General features: G+C 41.0%; 1 protein-coding gene across 3 annotated transcripts in view; it reads right to left on the reverse strand.

The window, feature by feature from the left end:
* The window catches only part of LOC105921527 (FERM and PDZ domain-containing protein 4), a 94,831-nt gene that overhangs the window by 49,841 nt on the left and 29,170 nt on the right, over positions 1 to 15,820 (reverse strand). The window contains exon 1 of one of the 3 annotated variants that reach the window (XM_012857321.3): positions 10,970 to 11,416. The exons of the other annotated variants lie outside the window; for them this stretch is intronic. Coding sequence (XP_012712775.2) covers positions 10,970 to 11,004 — 35 coding nt within the window. The 5' untranslated portion in view covers positions 11,005 to 11,416. Of the gene's footprint in view, positions 1 to 10,969; positions 11,417 to 15,820 lie in introns of those variants that run through there. 3 annotated transcript variants of the gene reach the window in all.

Raw genomic sequence — 15,820 nt, forward strand, 5'->3', positions numbered from 1 at the left:
CTGCAAAAGCTGTAAGCCCTCAGGACACAAAATGCTGAGAGCAAAGAGGCACTGAGGTACAGACTGGTTAATAACCGTACAGTAGGATTAAAAGACGCGTCCACGTTCATACGGACGATTTGCAAGATGGACATTATCAGACATGTTTGCGGCTCTCGTTCACATGCAGACTTGTTTTGGATGAGAAACGTGTTTAGAGTATCCATGCAGACTTGGCAAAGCAGAAATTATTGACAAAAATATATATTTCCTTTGGCTTTTAATGTGGCTGGGTCCCTGGAACATGTACCGCTCTGACCGAGCTGGTCAGAATGATTTGCTTGCATTGATCCCTCAGACTGCATTAAAGAGACTCGAGAGCTGGTGGTGGTCTCCCTGAGAGACAGGTCAGTGGGTGAAAGCCGTGCGACACAAATACAGCCGGTTCACTGGCTGGATTTCTTTCTGGTGTCTTTGCGGGTTCTGCAAAAAGCTACGACTGCGAGGCAGATTAACTTTGATCAACACGAAGTTCCACAAAACATGACCTATTTCTGTAAAACATAAAAAACAAAGAAATAAAACAGACTAAAAAAAATCTCAAATTGTTCTTGGTTTCCTCTTGGTCACCTCTCGTGGTTCATTCTAGTGTTTCATCAAGTAAAAATGTAATACAAAATTGCTCGAGTATGAAACTGGTGCCATTACCAGAAAGTTGGTGTTATTTTTTTTTCTTTTCAAAAACTATTTGCAACAGATATTTATGCTCGAGTTTATCAGAATCTGTGCTGTGATGTTGAAGGTGAAGTCAAAGGAGAATTTCAACGCTGTGAAAAACGCAAGTGCCAGTTTCTCAATGAAAACCTTTTTGATCAGAGCAAAGTAAAAGATAAAACACCAGCATCTCATAGGAACTCTTAAAGCTAGACTTAAAGCTTAATTTCTAGTTAGAGTTGCTATCTCTACAGTTATGCAGCTTTCACACAGACTGCTAGAGAACCGTCCATTTTTCCTCACTTTCCATTTTTTGCAAGTTGGATTTACTGCTCCCGTTCATTGCTTATTCTCCATGTTTCCTCACGCCACCAAATTGACTCACGGGTTAGTGATTTTCTGTTTAGCTGCGTTTGTGGATGAAGCCATTAAAGGAGCTGTCATATTCTTATGTACTTTTAGTCTCTCTTTTGCGTTGAATGTACTTCCTGGCACAAGTGCTCCTGTGCGCTGCCGTCTCTTTCCTGCTTAATTAACAGATGGAGCATCTGCTACTATTAACTACATAAACCCTCTTTGTTTTTTCTTCCCATAGAAGCTCAGCCAGCTCAGTGTTTCCTTCAACTTTCTTTTTCTGCCTCCCTTCACGATGTTTGCTCTCGGTCATCATGATTCTTGAGGTTTCTTCCTGTTAAAAAGGGAATGATTTTCCCCCAGCGCAGCCAGATGCTTGCTCAGGCTGAGGGATTGCTGAAAAATCAATGTCTTGTGGCTATCAGCTGGGCTTCCTTAGACTGATGACCAGACTGTAATGTAAGACTACGCATTGAATTGGGCCGTATCTAGTTTGATCTGGATGCGACTTGAAGTGACGTTCTGAGCGAACTCCACTGAACCGGACCGATTTAGACCAAACTTGATTCTATTTTATGGCTGCGTCTAATAAACTGCATCCGTTTTGAATTGGTATGATATGAACAAACTGAATCGAATAGAAATGAACAGTTGTAGACATCTTAAAGTTGTGCACTCATGATTCAGAACTATGAAGGACAGAGAAATAGGGATGTTTGATTGCCTTTGCTATGAATTGTTGTCGTGGGCTCGACTTTAGACCAAATATGATATCCACGTCTTGTGATGTGCGCCAGGGAAAAGAGTCGGCGGTGTCAGCAAACAAAAACGCTTAAAGTCGTGACACTGACAAAAGAAGCCGTCGTCTACATCTACAGTCAGAGGAAAAACAGATGCGCCTGTGTGTCAGCTCAGCAGCGTTTCCTTCAAACCAAGGCTTCAGTGGGACAAACAGGAAACACATGCCGTGTTTATTCACGCTATGACTACATTACACATTATGCTCTCCCGTTAGAGAGCGTTCTATGGGAATGTCTCGGTTTTGAATCCGCACCCATCAGCAAACAACTTCAGTCAGCTTTTGGTTTGAGGATGTCATTGGGAGATGATGCTCCCTCGGAAAGCGATTTGTCAACCCTACAAAGCAGATAAAGGGAAGGAAGTTCAACTCTAAGCGGTGCAACAACCCCAATGGGTTAATGCGCCATTTGCATATGTAATTAAATTTGCTCAGACGTCAAAAGGGGAGCTGCAGCCATTAGAAAGAGCCTCGGCAGCACTGAGAGATGACGGGACATTCAGGGAAAGAAAAAGTGGCGATCATAAGCTGGCAGAATATTAGTGTTTGCCGGAAAATGAATCCCTGGAGAAGACGCGGCTGAAAATGCAAGACTGATGAAAGCGGAGCTGATATCTTTTATGAAATAAGCTCTGTGGGATAACAAATGTCTCCTACGGCAGGCTGAATTAAACTTGCAACTCTATGAAAGCAGCCTGTCGCCGGTATAAATTAGAGGCGGGGACAGCACAGGGATCAATGGATGGATGTCGTATCATATGAAGCAGAGGTAAGGGTTGCGGAGGTTTAGAGAGTCGTGTGATTTTGTATAGGATGAAACAGCCAGCTGAGTGTTCATGTGGGCGACCTACCCTTTACTGATCACTAACTAAATCCCTTAGGAGGATTATCCAGACTCAAATCAAGAAAATTGTGCAACTTTAAGGGTCAACAGCAGTGAGAAAAAGATAAATGAGAAGAGGGGTAGCTGACTATCTATATATATATATATATATATATATATATATATATATATATATATATAAAAGCAAGACCTCAGGGGTTTCACGAAGAAAATCTTTAAACAACTAGTGTCAGAAAAGTAGAATTAGAGAAGCCACCGAGAGGACCATGGTTAATCTGGAGGAGCTGGAGAGATCATAAACTCAGGTGGGACCATCTGCCAACATGTAAAAATACCAGTTTTGCACTCTAGTAAACTGGCTGTTACGGACATCTATGTGAAACTTTGTGTCTGGCCGTCTCATGAATCCCAATTAAATATGCAGACTTTTGTAGCTGCAGGTGAAACAAACGTAATACTGTGGATAAGTGGCAGAATTAGGTGTGAAAATAACAGTGTTAAAGATGGCGTCAAAATGTCACAATTTAGCTTATGTTACTGATCAAAGATTTTGGGGGGGGGGCATTCTGTACAGACATGATTTAGTCAAACCCCGCAGTATTGTTTTCACCAAACTACAAATGTTTTGGTGAAAACAATACTTTTTCTAATGCCACAATGTGCTGATTGTGAAGAGCTTTCTGCCACCCTTGTCTACGGATATACACCATTTCATGGCCTTGGATATGTAACTATTATCATTCCCAGTACTAGTAACGCTATAATTGTGCAGCTAGAGTCATTGTTACAAAAATGTCTTTGGTTATGATGGAAAATTAAATTACCAATTTGTAACAAGCAACTTTACGCTGGCCGGCTCCCGCTTGGGATCAACAAGAAAGTCACAGTTCAGAGAAAGTGACCAAGAAAGTAATCAAGATTACTGACATTGCCTGTAAATTATATATATATATATATATATATATATATATATATATATATATATATATATATATATATATATATATATATATATATATATATATATATACATAAATTAATTTGGTGGAGAGTTAAGTGTCAGTTTTGCCAGTAGGATAGCACAATCTTCTGCATTTCACAAGATTGAAGCATGTAGACAGAGATAAATCCCATAAGACAGTTAAATTTGTGTCTGCAGGACCATTGCTGGGTAGATTTCTCAGGGTTTTGGATCCGGTTTACCAGATTACTATTTTTAAAAAAAGATCCTGGGGGTACTATCCAGCGTTCATGCTGACACAAGGTGCCTCATGGCATTGGGAAGATGAAGAAGTCCACATCATCACAGTTCCAGCTTCATACTTTACAGGGGACCTAAGATACTTTTATGAATATCCATCCTTCGTTTTGTTGTTGATACCCAGAAGCTCAAATTTAGTCTTGTCTAACCAAAGCACACCTGCCCAAGTGAACGTCCCAGTAGTGTTTCATAAACTCTACACGTATGTTATGGATAGGAGGACAGATGTGGTTGCAGAACAACCAGTTCGCTCATAGATGGTGTCTATTGGGTTATTTTAGACTTGGTGAGCCTAAGATACCAGTTTTGTTCTGCCTCTGTTGCTGTACTGGTCTCAGAGACAAAATAAAGCTGGGTCCTCACCCATCCTTGTAAAACTGCCCTTCCAGTTCTTTCAAACCTTGGATCTGGCAGTTGCTAATAAAGCAATAAAGTCCTGAGGTGACCTAGATGACATTTTCTGCTTGAATATTGAAATCATGTATGTTAGTAAATCTCTAAGGACTGAACATCAGCAGGATGTTTAAGCTTTGCTGAGAGAATGCCTCAAAAAGTCAATGCATTCAGTGACGAACTGAATCTACACGAGCGCTGGGACCTGGGTGACAGACATTTCTACAAGATGAAAATGTCAGGCTTCATCAGCAATGAGTAAAGAATTGATTCTCTTTGATCCTCACAGTGCAGCCAGGGTAAATAAGAAGGTGTGATACTGTAAGAGTCGGGAAAAAAAAAAAAGGTCAGACTTTGCAACCAAAGACCCGGTTTATCAGCGTCTGACATGATGGATTTGTCTGAAAATCCCAAACAATAACGGCGAAACATTCCTCAAAATGACACTGACAAATAATAGCACAAAAGGATGATAATACTGACAGGTGGAATACATCATTGCAATGTTGCTCATGAAAGCACCAAGTTAATTTGATCAGAGTGCAGTCACTGCAGTGCTGGGGAAAATACACACGAGTAAAAGCTCATGATGTCTTGTGAGCCCTATTAAAGCGACTAATGGAGCCGCAGCTTAATGAACTCTATGCTGGGTCCCGCAATGGCTCTTGCGGCCTGAGGAAATCAGCAGCCACGGCTGGCACCCGTTTGTGACAGAAGCTTGGTATTCCTGGCAAAAAAAGGCTGCAAGCTGCGAGGCATCGCCTCCATGTCAATGCAGGTGGAGCTTGGAGAGCTTCTCCAGGACACAGAAAGAAGCCATATAACCAAGGATCTCCCTTAGGACGACATTATGTACCTTTAAGGACTTCTGCTGTAAATTTCCGAGAATAGAAACTGCTAGCTGGAGTCCGCCTCACCTCAAATCTGAAACAATATTTGCTATATGAAAAAAAAGAATAGGTTTTGAGGCGATGCGAGCAGAGCAGATGTGATTTGTTGATAACACTAATAATCCAGGGGGTATAAGGATTTACTAATTAAACTGAGAGCATATATCTGGGATGAGGTGGTGAAATTGGCTGACTAAAATGGTCCAAAGGTTTATACGATGTACTAAAATGTGCTAATCTCCCACCACTCTTTATTAACTAAGATGTAAAGAAGTATAAATAAATGTTACTTCAGGTTAGTTTTAGAATCTAAAAAAAGAAAGCTATAGAAAAACAATGGTTTGTGTATGCATTTTGATTGGATGCGGGGAAGAAAAATCCATTTTAGAACATAACAAACGGCCACTCAGATGTCATATAACTAATGAAGTGTTTTTCTAAGTTGCAATTTAATGTAAGTTGATCAGATTGTCAAGAAACCTGTAGTGTTATATGACTTGTGTGACCCATTTTTTTGTATGAACACTTCAAAATGGGAAAGAAGGGAAAACATGCCCTTCAAGCAATGCAAATGTAAGCATATCATCAAAATCCAGGAAAGATTGCCCTTATGTAGAGTCAGAGCAAAAGTTGGATAAAAAAAACTGGTGCTGAGACAAACGAGGGTCGATGAAGAGTCAAGTTTATCTTATAGCCGTGCAGAATAAAAAGGACAGTTGGGGATTCGCGTGCCAACTGAACCATGCTGAGGTCTGGGACCATTATCTGAGACGCATTTACGATTTGCACATTTGGAACTCAACGACCACCTATTATCTAGAATCGGACACCCATCGCTGTCCCAAGAACATCCCCCATCACAACTGCACCTCTTCACCTTGTGCTGCTGGTTATCAGGATAGATCAAACCAGTGGGATTTTCTGCAGCAGGTGTTGCTGCAGAAAATCCAGATTCATCAGACACATCGGCTTAATTGCACGTTAGCGCACATAACGAATCATCTAAAGAGACAGAAGCAAATAGATCTCAACTCAAGCATCAGAGTGAGTAGCACGGGGGACTTTAACCATGGTTGTTGTCAGATGGGCTGTTATACAAACTGATCTGAGATTTTCACACACAACCATCTTTTAGATTTACAAAGAATGGTCCAAAAATATGGAAAAGACCCACTAAGAGGCAGTTGTGTGGACAAAAATAGGCACCCTGGTTTGAGGCGAGAGAAAAGGCAACGATAGCTCAAATCACTCTCCACGATCAAGGTTCACAAAGCACCATCTCTGCATACAAAAATATATCCCACCTTGTGGCAGAATGACTGCAGCTAATAATAGGAGAATGAAGCTACAAGTCCTGCCAAAATTGGTTGAGCTTTGCATCGACGGTACAGGACGCTAGTGATGGTACAATAGTATGGGATATATTTTCTTGGCACACTTTGGCTACATTTACACTGCAGGTCTTTTTGCTGAAATAGGATTTTTTTTTAGGTGGTTCTGCATACTATTATTAAAAGCGACCGCCATCAGACTGCTGTCTGAACGGTTCATGCGCAGATAACAGGAGGAGCCGTCACAGAGCTGCACACCGTTTACAGAAGTAATTAATACGTTTATTATGACAAAAAAAAAATTGTTACAAGTGCAACCGATGCCATGTTCATTGGTCATCTAGCTAATAGCTAATTTGCAGACCAGGTTCCTAAGACAAAACAAATACAAGCAGTAAGATACAAACATGAAAAACAAACAGAAAATGTACGTGAATGTAATTGTTTCTAGAAGTGTTCAATAAAGTTTTGTAAAAAAAAAAAAATAATATTTGGATGTGTAGTCAGAGCCAAGAGAGTGACGTGAAAGATGGATAAAATGTGACATGACCGCTCAGACTGCGAATGCTTTGAAAAATATCTGATACATATCTGAATTAGTACCACATATGGAAGTGGCACAAATCAGATTTTTTTTGGGGTTGGTGAAAAGATTGGAATTGGGATGTTGACACTGCTATGAAAAAAAAAAAACGGATATGGGTTGCACATGGGCATAAACATTGGATTTGGGTCACATTTCCTTGCAGAGTGAACGCAGCCTTTTACACAATCAGCTGGCCATCTTTTTAACCACACAGTCAACCCGAGTACTTTTTGATGACCACGTCCAACTCCTAGAGACCAAAGATGTAGCCATCTGTGCATGGCTACTTCCGGCATAAAAACACATCCATGTAGACAAGTCCAAATCATCTCCTGCTGACCAGTGAGCTTAAACAGTGTAAAAATAACCCTGAATATATAATTAAATGAGAGTTTTTGCCGGACCTTGGCCAATTCCGAATCAGAAACAGCTGTTTTAACACTGGTTATCCTTGTAGATTAAATAGTCATTTTATTTGCTGAAAATGTAATGCACTGTAAATTAATTCCAAAAGCATTGACTCAATAATGCTTTCACATGCTACACATTGTCGTGTGGCTCTCGGTACAATGGAAATCTGCCCCCACAAGTAGCAGCATGCATTTGGCAAACATTGCTGAAATCCAATGCGCTGAACGCAAACAAGCAGCGCTGGCCAGTTTCACTGCCAAAAAGCCCGACACAACGAAGCCAAGAAATGCCCCGCACGGCAAAGGCTGATACAGTTACTGTCTGTGTCTTTAGGACTCATACACAGCCATCTTGGATGAGACGGGCTGGATTGATTGTCTTGAAATAGGGAAGTAACAAATAACATTTCCCACTATTAGAATCAGCAGAAGACGTAGCGCCTGCTTTAGCCTCTTTGTTTTGAATTTCACAACAAACGATTTATTCCTACCATATAGCTGTGACGGAGAAGATGCTTTTGAACCTTTGCAGAAGTCTAGACATAACGTGATTCCTCACATTTGGGGTTCTTTCGTCCACCACAACACAACCTGGAATTACATTCAGCGGAGAATAACAAGGGTCGGGGGAACCACTTCCACAGAGAAATTGCAGCAATTAATGCAAATGAGATGTCATGAGAGGGAACGAATGGGAGTACATCCACGAATGAATGTAAACAAATTAGACAATTGGTTGCTTACTGTGCGATGCATTCGTCTAAATTAGCTTGCTAGATATGCGAGCGTTCCCTTTTATGTGCTGCTCGGGATACTTATGAGAAACCAAGAAGAAGCCATCAAGAAAACTGGTGACTCTGACCATTTGCAGGAGAAAAACGAGAAGTGAGGAGGGCAAGATTTTTTTTTCTTTTACGGGTTATATTGTCATAATTTGCTCTTTTGTTGTTTGTCAGAGCACAAGAGTAACTTTAAAGCACTTTTCTGGCACAGAGAGAACCTTCTGAGGAGGAAATTCATAAAGCAAGCAGTCATCACTACCAATATGCGCAAAGTGATGATGACCTGTCGTCTGGGACAGCAGACGCGGTGGTAAACCGCTAGAATCCAAAAAAAATAAAAAAAATACCTTTTCTCTGAGGATATACTTAAAGGATGTAAAGACGTTTGTTGGCAGCACAGACAAAGATGGAGGGAGCACTCTTACTTTCCCCCGAAGTTCAAGCTGAAAGTCGATGAGATTCATGTAAGTAATAAAATGCTTTAAAGCAAAGACTCAATGCAATCTGCTGGGTTTCCTTAGATAGACAGCTTTTTAACCAATCTGTGAGATTCCATCGAACTGACTTTGCAAAGTGCCTGGAGTTGATGTGCTGTGAGTTGGTGCTATATGAAGGAAACAGAATTAAATAGACAACGCTGGCAAACAAACACTTTTTAACAATGGATTATAAAATGTTTTTTTTATTATTATTATTTTTTTACAGAGCCTTGGCTTTACGAGAATGAGCATCTAAAGACTGCTGGATGGGTTCCCACCAAAGGAAACCACTAGGGTTGATTGTGCGGAAACATGACGTTTCTTAGCTAAAGACATCTTTGAATGGATCTTTTTTGGTTTTTACATTGTTTTTCTTCCATTGTCACCGCCCCCTCTCAGTACAAAAAGTCCTTTGACATTCACAAACCTAAACAGAAACCCACTCGCTACAAACATCCTGCCAGATTTATTTCACCTACGACAGCTGCGACTAGCTTTTCTTTCTCTCAGTGAGCAGACTGAGCAGATTGCCTACCAGCAGTTCTCCAATCCACCACCTGTAGAATTGGTTGAGTGACTTTTGTGGTGCCAAACAACATGTTACGACAAAAATCAGCTGTAGACGGACAGCGAGACATGATGTGTCCTTTAAAAACACCGTTTCCGACAGCCGCGTGCTCCGGTGCGGTGAACCCTGACTGTGTCCAAGAGGGATACATTTAGCCGGTGTAATTTACAGCCACCACGGTTTAAACAGCCCCTGCACGGCTGGGCGGGAAGCATTCTGGCGACTTGTTTGCTGAGGGAAACATGAATGCATGTGAGGACCATCGTCAATGTCGACAAGAACTGGAATCAGCTGCTAGAATTTTTGTTTTGCCATCATTCGCCTCTGCTGTGAAACACAGACACAGGGCTCAGAGCAGCATTAAAATGCTGGTCGTTTAGGTCCATAGAAAGACCTTTTACGCTTCCTTCTTTCCACAGAACAAATCGCCATACGACTCTTTCTTGCATGAGATCACATTTGAGCCTGGTTGGTCCTGCGTACATAGCCGATGCATCCCCCATACTAAACACCGTCGCTCCTGTGCAACTTTCCGCTGCGTGCTCTGCTGCCGTGTGCTCAAAACTCTCCTGGAGACAGAGCAAACCCTCTGATATGAAGAGCAGTTTTCAAGATTTCACTGAAACAGCAAATACTATCAAGCGTTCGAGTACGAGCCGTCTGTTTGACGTCATGCCCCAGCTTTTGAAAGGAAAGTTAAGTACATAGCTTGAATAGGCCTCTCAAAAACCTACATTTACTTTTTTTTTGGTTATTTTTTTTTTTGCCCAGCCATTCAGTCAGGCATGCTGTCGTGCTTCTAGACATCGTCTTGATGCATGACCCAAGTGTGCTTGAACTTAAGGTCGCCAACAGACGGCCGGACATTGTCCTGGAAATGTACTGCTCGAGGGCAAAATCCGCAGATCCATCAATTAAAGAAAGTCGTCCCTGGCTGCTTAAGATAGGGCTGAAGGCTCTCAAAAGCAACATCTCATACATCCATACAGAGGGAATTCAAGAAGAGACGAGGCATGAGAAACCCTGATAGAAACGTCTATCAGTCTGAAAGGGCTACGGTAAACGACAGGGAACACGGGCAAAACACGGGAAACGTGTAAGAGGGCAAATATCTTTCACACGACAGTAAGTAGAGGTGGAAACGTCATAAAGGGATTTAATGTTTCCACTGTCTTCATACTTTCTCGTATTTTCTGCTGAGAACATAACAGTATCATCCTTTACTACTACTGATTCTGCAGCTTTTGACTGGTTTCAGCACGGTTCCTTACACGTCTTCAAGTTTCTTTATCTCATAGTGAACTTTGTAGATGATTCAGTCCAGTTCTGAAGGTGTGCTCTGAATCTGGCACATGTATACAAAACATACAATTTCATAACACAGATGAATTAAATGATTGTTAGTTTTCTCCGTTTTTAGATTGAATTGCAGCACAAAGTGAAATTAGGTTGTTTATAAAAGAATATGTTCAAGACATGTTCTTGAGGGAGATTGTCGTTAAAAAAACGAAAAAAAACAAAACATAGAAAGCTTTGTAAACTTTTCCAATTGTTTTAAAAATCCAAGCATTGGACTCACCCGGACAGCTTTGGCTTCTTGGAGAAGCCAAACATGTCCACATGCTCCTCTTAAGGAGCTCTCTGTCCCAAAGCTTAGGTGCTCCTCATCAGCATTCTAATCCACGTCTGAATCCCTTCACATCCGCAGCCCAAAACAATCCAGTGTCAACCCGGGTCCATGTCGGGAATCAACAGAACTCAGCTGAATACAGAAACCTCCTCGCAATTATGGAAATGAACTTAAACGGATGCAAGAGTCAGCAAATGAGCAAGCTCGGTCCAGCGGACGGATCGTCCCGTTTCCCCGCTGTCACTCTTCCAAAGTGATGACAGGGGCAGCAGGAGTTATCTTCACCTCTCCGCTCCGTCCGGGAAAAGGCAGCCCCTTTCCCGCCGCTCCACACCTGGACGACCGAGGCTGCGGAGAGCGCTCTGTATGTGCTCGACATCCCAGAGCACGGGGAAGTGTAGCGATTGTAGCTGCGGCAGGGAAGGGGTGGTGAGGGGGGGGGGGAGAAGGGAGGGAGGATCAGAGCGGATGGATGACGGATGCTCTCTGGCTACAGCTCTGTCCTCCGTTCATCTGGGCTGCAAGGATATTGGGAGGAGGGGGGGGGGGGTACCGTTGGTTTGAAATAAGGACAAGGCAGTAAAGGAGGGGACAAAACAGAGCAAAAAGTGCCTTGGCTATAAAGATAAAGCAAGTCAGAGAAAGACAGCGAAGGATAGAGTAGTGGCGGGTTAAAGAAAGCTGATTCTGCAGGATGGGACGCAGATATGAGCAACATCCCAAGACAGGTTTCCTATTTTTTTCCCCCCCAAAACTCTCGCTCCATTACCATACTAATATTTGACTTTGCACGACCTTTAAAAAAATGGCTTCTGGTTTTAGAACTCCCTTTAGTTCCATCTACGTTTAGTTTTTATTTTATCCGCCTGTCTTTTGCAGGAACCCTTCAAGGACTCCCCTCTTCTTGCCTCTTCATCATCAACAAAATGTGTGTTTGTGTGTTTCAGTGCACAGATGGCCCGGCTTTGACAAAATGCGGTGTTCATTGGCCCGGTGCCACAAGTGGCTAAGTACCAGGCTACCAAACAAACGTCAGTGGTGCTGACAGACTTCCTGTGAATACCAATGAGTTGGACGGCGGGGACGACATTGTTTCTCAGTTGGCTTTAGTATGGAAGTACCCTTCAACAGCGCCATCACATTCACACATCAGAAAAAGACAAATTGTAAATGATGATGATTAGAAGGATCTGAAAGCCTATTGGCTATTGCCTGATCTCTTCTGCCTTTACAGGCAGTCTCCAATCTTCTGGTTAAGAAAGTAGGAAACTTATGGCAAAAGCAAGAACTAAATCTTTTTAATAAGAAAAAGCTGAAACTAATTCTAGAAAATATCAGTTTTACAATAAAATGCTACAGATGTTCATGATAAATTTACACAGTTTTTACACAGAGGTCAGGCTTTCCAGATAACATGAATGATGGATAGCTGGATGAACGGATGGGCAAACTTCCATCTATGCATTGGTGTATGAATGTTTGCACAGCGGGACGGATGGACGGATGGTTGGATGAGAGACAGGTGACCATAGATGGATGGAAAGACGGATGGCGGACAGGTTGACGGAGGGTTTGTACTGGATAGAAAATTGGGACGGACAGTCAACAAATGATGGGTGGATAGAGTAGCAGATGGATGCTGCTTTTAGAAAATGGAATATAGCAGATTTATTTATTATTCTTTTTTTTGTGCAAGGTTGGTCTGCAAAAAGCACCTTATAGGACAAATCAATCTAATTTTATCATTAACAGTTCTTACAAACATGACTTAAAAGTTTGTTTGGTATGGAAGTATACAAGTGTAGCCCCCCTGAGGCACACACTGTAGGCATCCCCATGCATGGGAACATTAAACACACTGCTGTGTTTGGCAAGACACAAGGACCCCTGTTACCCTCTCATTTTTTTCCTAACTGGTTAAGACGCAAACCGATCTCTGGAGACGGCAGAGACAAATGAATGTAGGCCCTCTTATCGGTCAGTAAATTCAATTTCCTGTCAGCACTTTATCACAGATATAACTTATTATGGGACATTATGCATCCCTGACATCTTTCTGGTGGCAGTGTCAGGAATTGATCCTGGTGCTGCTTTTGAAATGACACCAATTTGAAGGATGAATAAATCCAATATGTTTCCTCTCAGACTGTTCATGTTCAAATTGGGTAGACACCCTTAAGTCAAAGGTAACAAAATAACTACAAAGACAGGAAGCAGAATAATAAAACGGTATGTGTAAAAAAAACAAAAACAAGGCAAATGTCAGATTCTTCATGGTGCATGTGATGAGCTCTAAATCGAGTCTGACAGCATCTACAAAAGTTGATTTTTGCATATTATGCAAGGAGTTGTCCACAATAAGGATTACAGCAAGACTTGGTGAATGTTAGTCATTTTTAATATATTATAGCAGTTGGGCATTCTCCCAATTTTGGCCTGAGAAGCAGACACCCCGTCTACTTTTAAGAGAAGACTTTAGCAATTTGTTTCTCAAAGCTTATAGTAGTTGTGCTCCTATGGGGTTTGGCTGCTGGAGGAACACTTTCTCTCAATGTGCTACTTTCTCCTACTACTCTCCAATTAACCTTCATCTGCAGGTATTCTTGCCATTAACCATATGTTTTCCTTCTACAGATTATAAACCTGGCCCTGTCTTTTTTGCTTAACCATGTTTCTTTTCAGAAATGAAGCATATATTGCTGCCACTGAAAACAAATGCTCTATTTTTCATCTCATAGATGTTACCACTGACCCAGAGGTTATCAGTTTCATGGGGCTTATCTCATAAATGAAGCCACTAGAAAGTTTGTCCATAGCTTCTGTGTCTTTTTTTTTTGTATCTGTGCCTGCTCTTTGTTCTCATTCTCACAGTGTTTTGAGCATATAGATCACATAAAGACAGATTATGCTGGAGGTTTCTTTCTGTTAGAAGTGAGTTTTCTTTCCACCATGTTTACGTGTGCCTGAGGGAATGGTGCAAGGATAACGGCTAGATGCAATCAAATGTCCAATGTTGCCACATGCTCCTTTAGGAGTGGTGATGGGTCCAAAATCAGAGATTAGCTGAGTTTTCCTTTGCAAACATTTTTTTTTAACCAATTGGCATAATTAACTGAACTTGACAGCATTGTTTTATAAATAAGATGAAACTCAAATGTATGCAACTGAGTTGTAACTAGTCTTATGATAGAAAAGAAATAACTGCATATTACTAAATCTAAAAAGGCATTTGTTGTGAATTGGTGCTATGCAAGCATATTCTATTTAATCTACATTATGCCCCTTGTTTGAAGCTTGAAAATCCATCTTTAACGGAACTCACAGAACTGGGAAACCATTCATTTGGGACTGATTCTATTTTGCAGCATGGTCCATAATTATTCGCTGCAATTTCTTTAAAATAAGTGGCACAAAGGCCTTTTTCATCATAAGAGATTTTAATTGGTAGTCCACGACTTCTGGCTGTATGGAAGCACAACTGTGATGTGGCACAAAGGCCCATTTTAATGCCACTTTGAAAAATTATAAACACAAGAGAACACGCAAGTCTAGTATGGGCGAAAGTTTTAAAGGTAAAAACAAAAAGATGGAAGTTGTGAAAAACTAGGCTTTAAAAGGACCACCATTCCGCTTATCACTCTGCACTGTGAGGATGGTGTCAATGTAGGTAGGAAACTATTAAATGCTCACTGTTGGAGAGTTTCCATAAAAGTCATTAAAACACCTTGTCCAACCATCACAAATATAAACATGTTGACTTTTCTGCGCTCTACTGACGTTTTAACTCAAATGGAACTAAGACTGATGTTTTTGGCAACAGGGTCTCTGGGTGGGTCTGGCATGAAACAAAATGAATGTGTGGAAAAGTATCTCGTGCTCAATTTAAAGTATGGCAGAGGATACTATGGGCCAACTTGTCCTTCAGAATACCCTCATGCTATCATGATCATGGATTGTTTGAAATACCTGGACATTTTTATTTAAATGTCTAGAATGAAAGACAAATCTTTACCAGAGGTGTTGATATGAGCACAAAGTGGTGTAGACATCCAAGAGAAGACGTTCCTTTACATCTAAGAGAATGAGGAACTGAGTATTTGCATATTTTGAATTTATAGCAAAAACGCAGAAGACTAAGAAAATATATAAAAAGAAAATGTTCAATGCCGGAGATGCTTGGAAAGACTCGGGAAATGAAGGGGAGTAAATTAACTTTGCCACAGTCCAAAGATTTCAATAATAATATAATAAATTCGGCCATGAAGAGATGCAAAGGGGTGGAAACTGGGTATTGATTGCCTAGGATGTTTTCCACCAATCTTTGAACTTATTGCAGGGTACCATCTTAATGAAAAATTAAGTGGACACCTCAGGCAATTTTAATTTGATTCTCTAGATTTAATCTTAAGACTGATTCATATTTTCTGTTTCATGTTATCCGTCTTATTGAAAAGTTGGGAAAAGAGCAATTCGGTTCACCAAAAGTCACACGCGGAGACAGAAATGCATAATTAATATCAAAAGGAAACTTAATGGATGGTTTATTAAACAAGCTAAAGCTTTACTTTATCTTTCCCTTCTAAATGGGGCTTCCACTGCAAATGCTGAAAACTGCACTGTGAAAAAAGCCCAGATGGGATAAAGAAATTTAAGGAAAATCCGAAAGAGGTTTTCTTTTTCTAAAGAATTGTAAGAAAATGCGACAGTGCTCTTATCAAATGACCTCAACAATTGCGTTTTTAAAATGTGGGTTCTCTTAGGGTCAAATTGACATGTTAGAGGATGAAGCTGGAACCATTG

The sequence above is a fragment of the Fundulus heteroclitus genome, chromosome 24 (genome assembly GCF_011125445.2).
Source record: "Fundulus heteroclitus isolate FHET01 chromosome 24, MU-UCD_Fhet_4.1, whole genome shotgun sequence".
NCBI lineage: Eukaryota > Metazoa > Chordata > Actinopteri > Cyprinodontiformes > Fundulidae > Fundulus > Fundulus heteroclitus.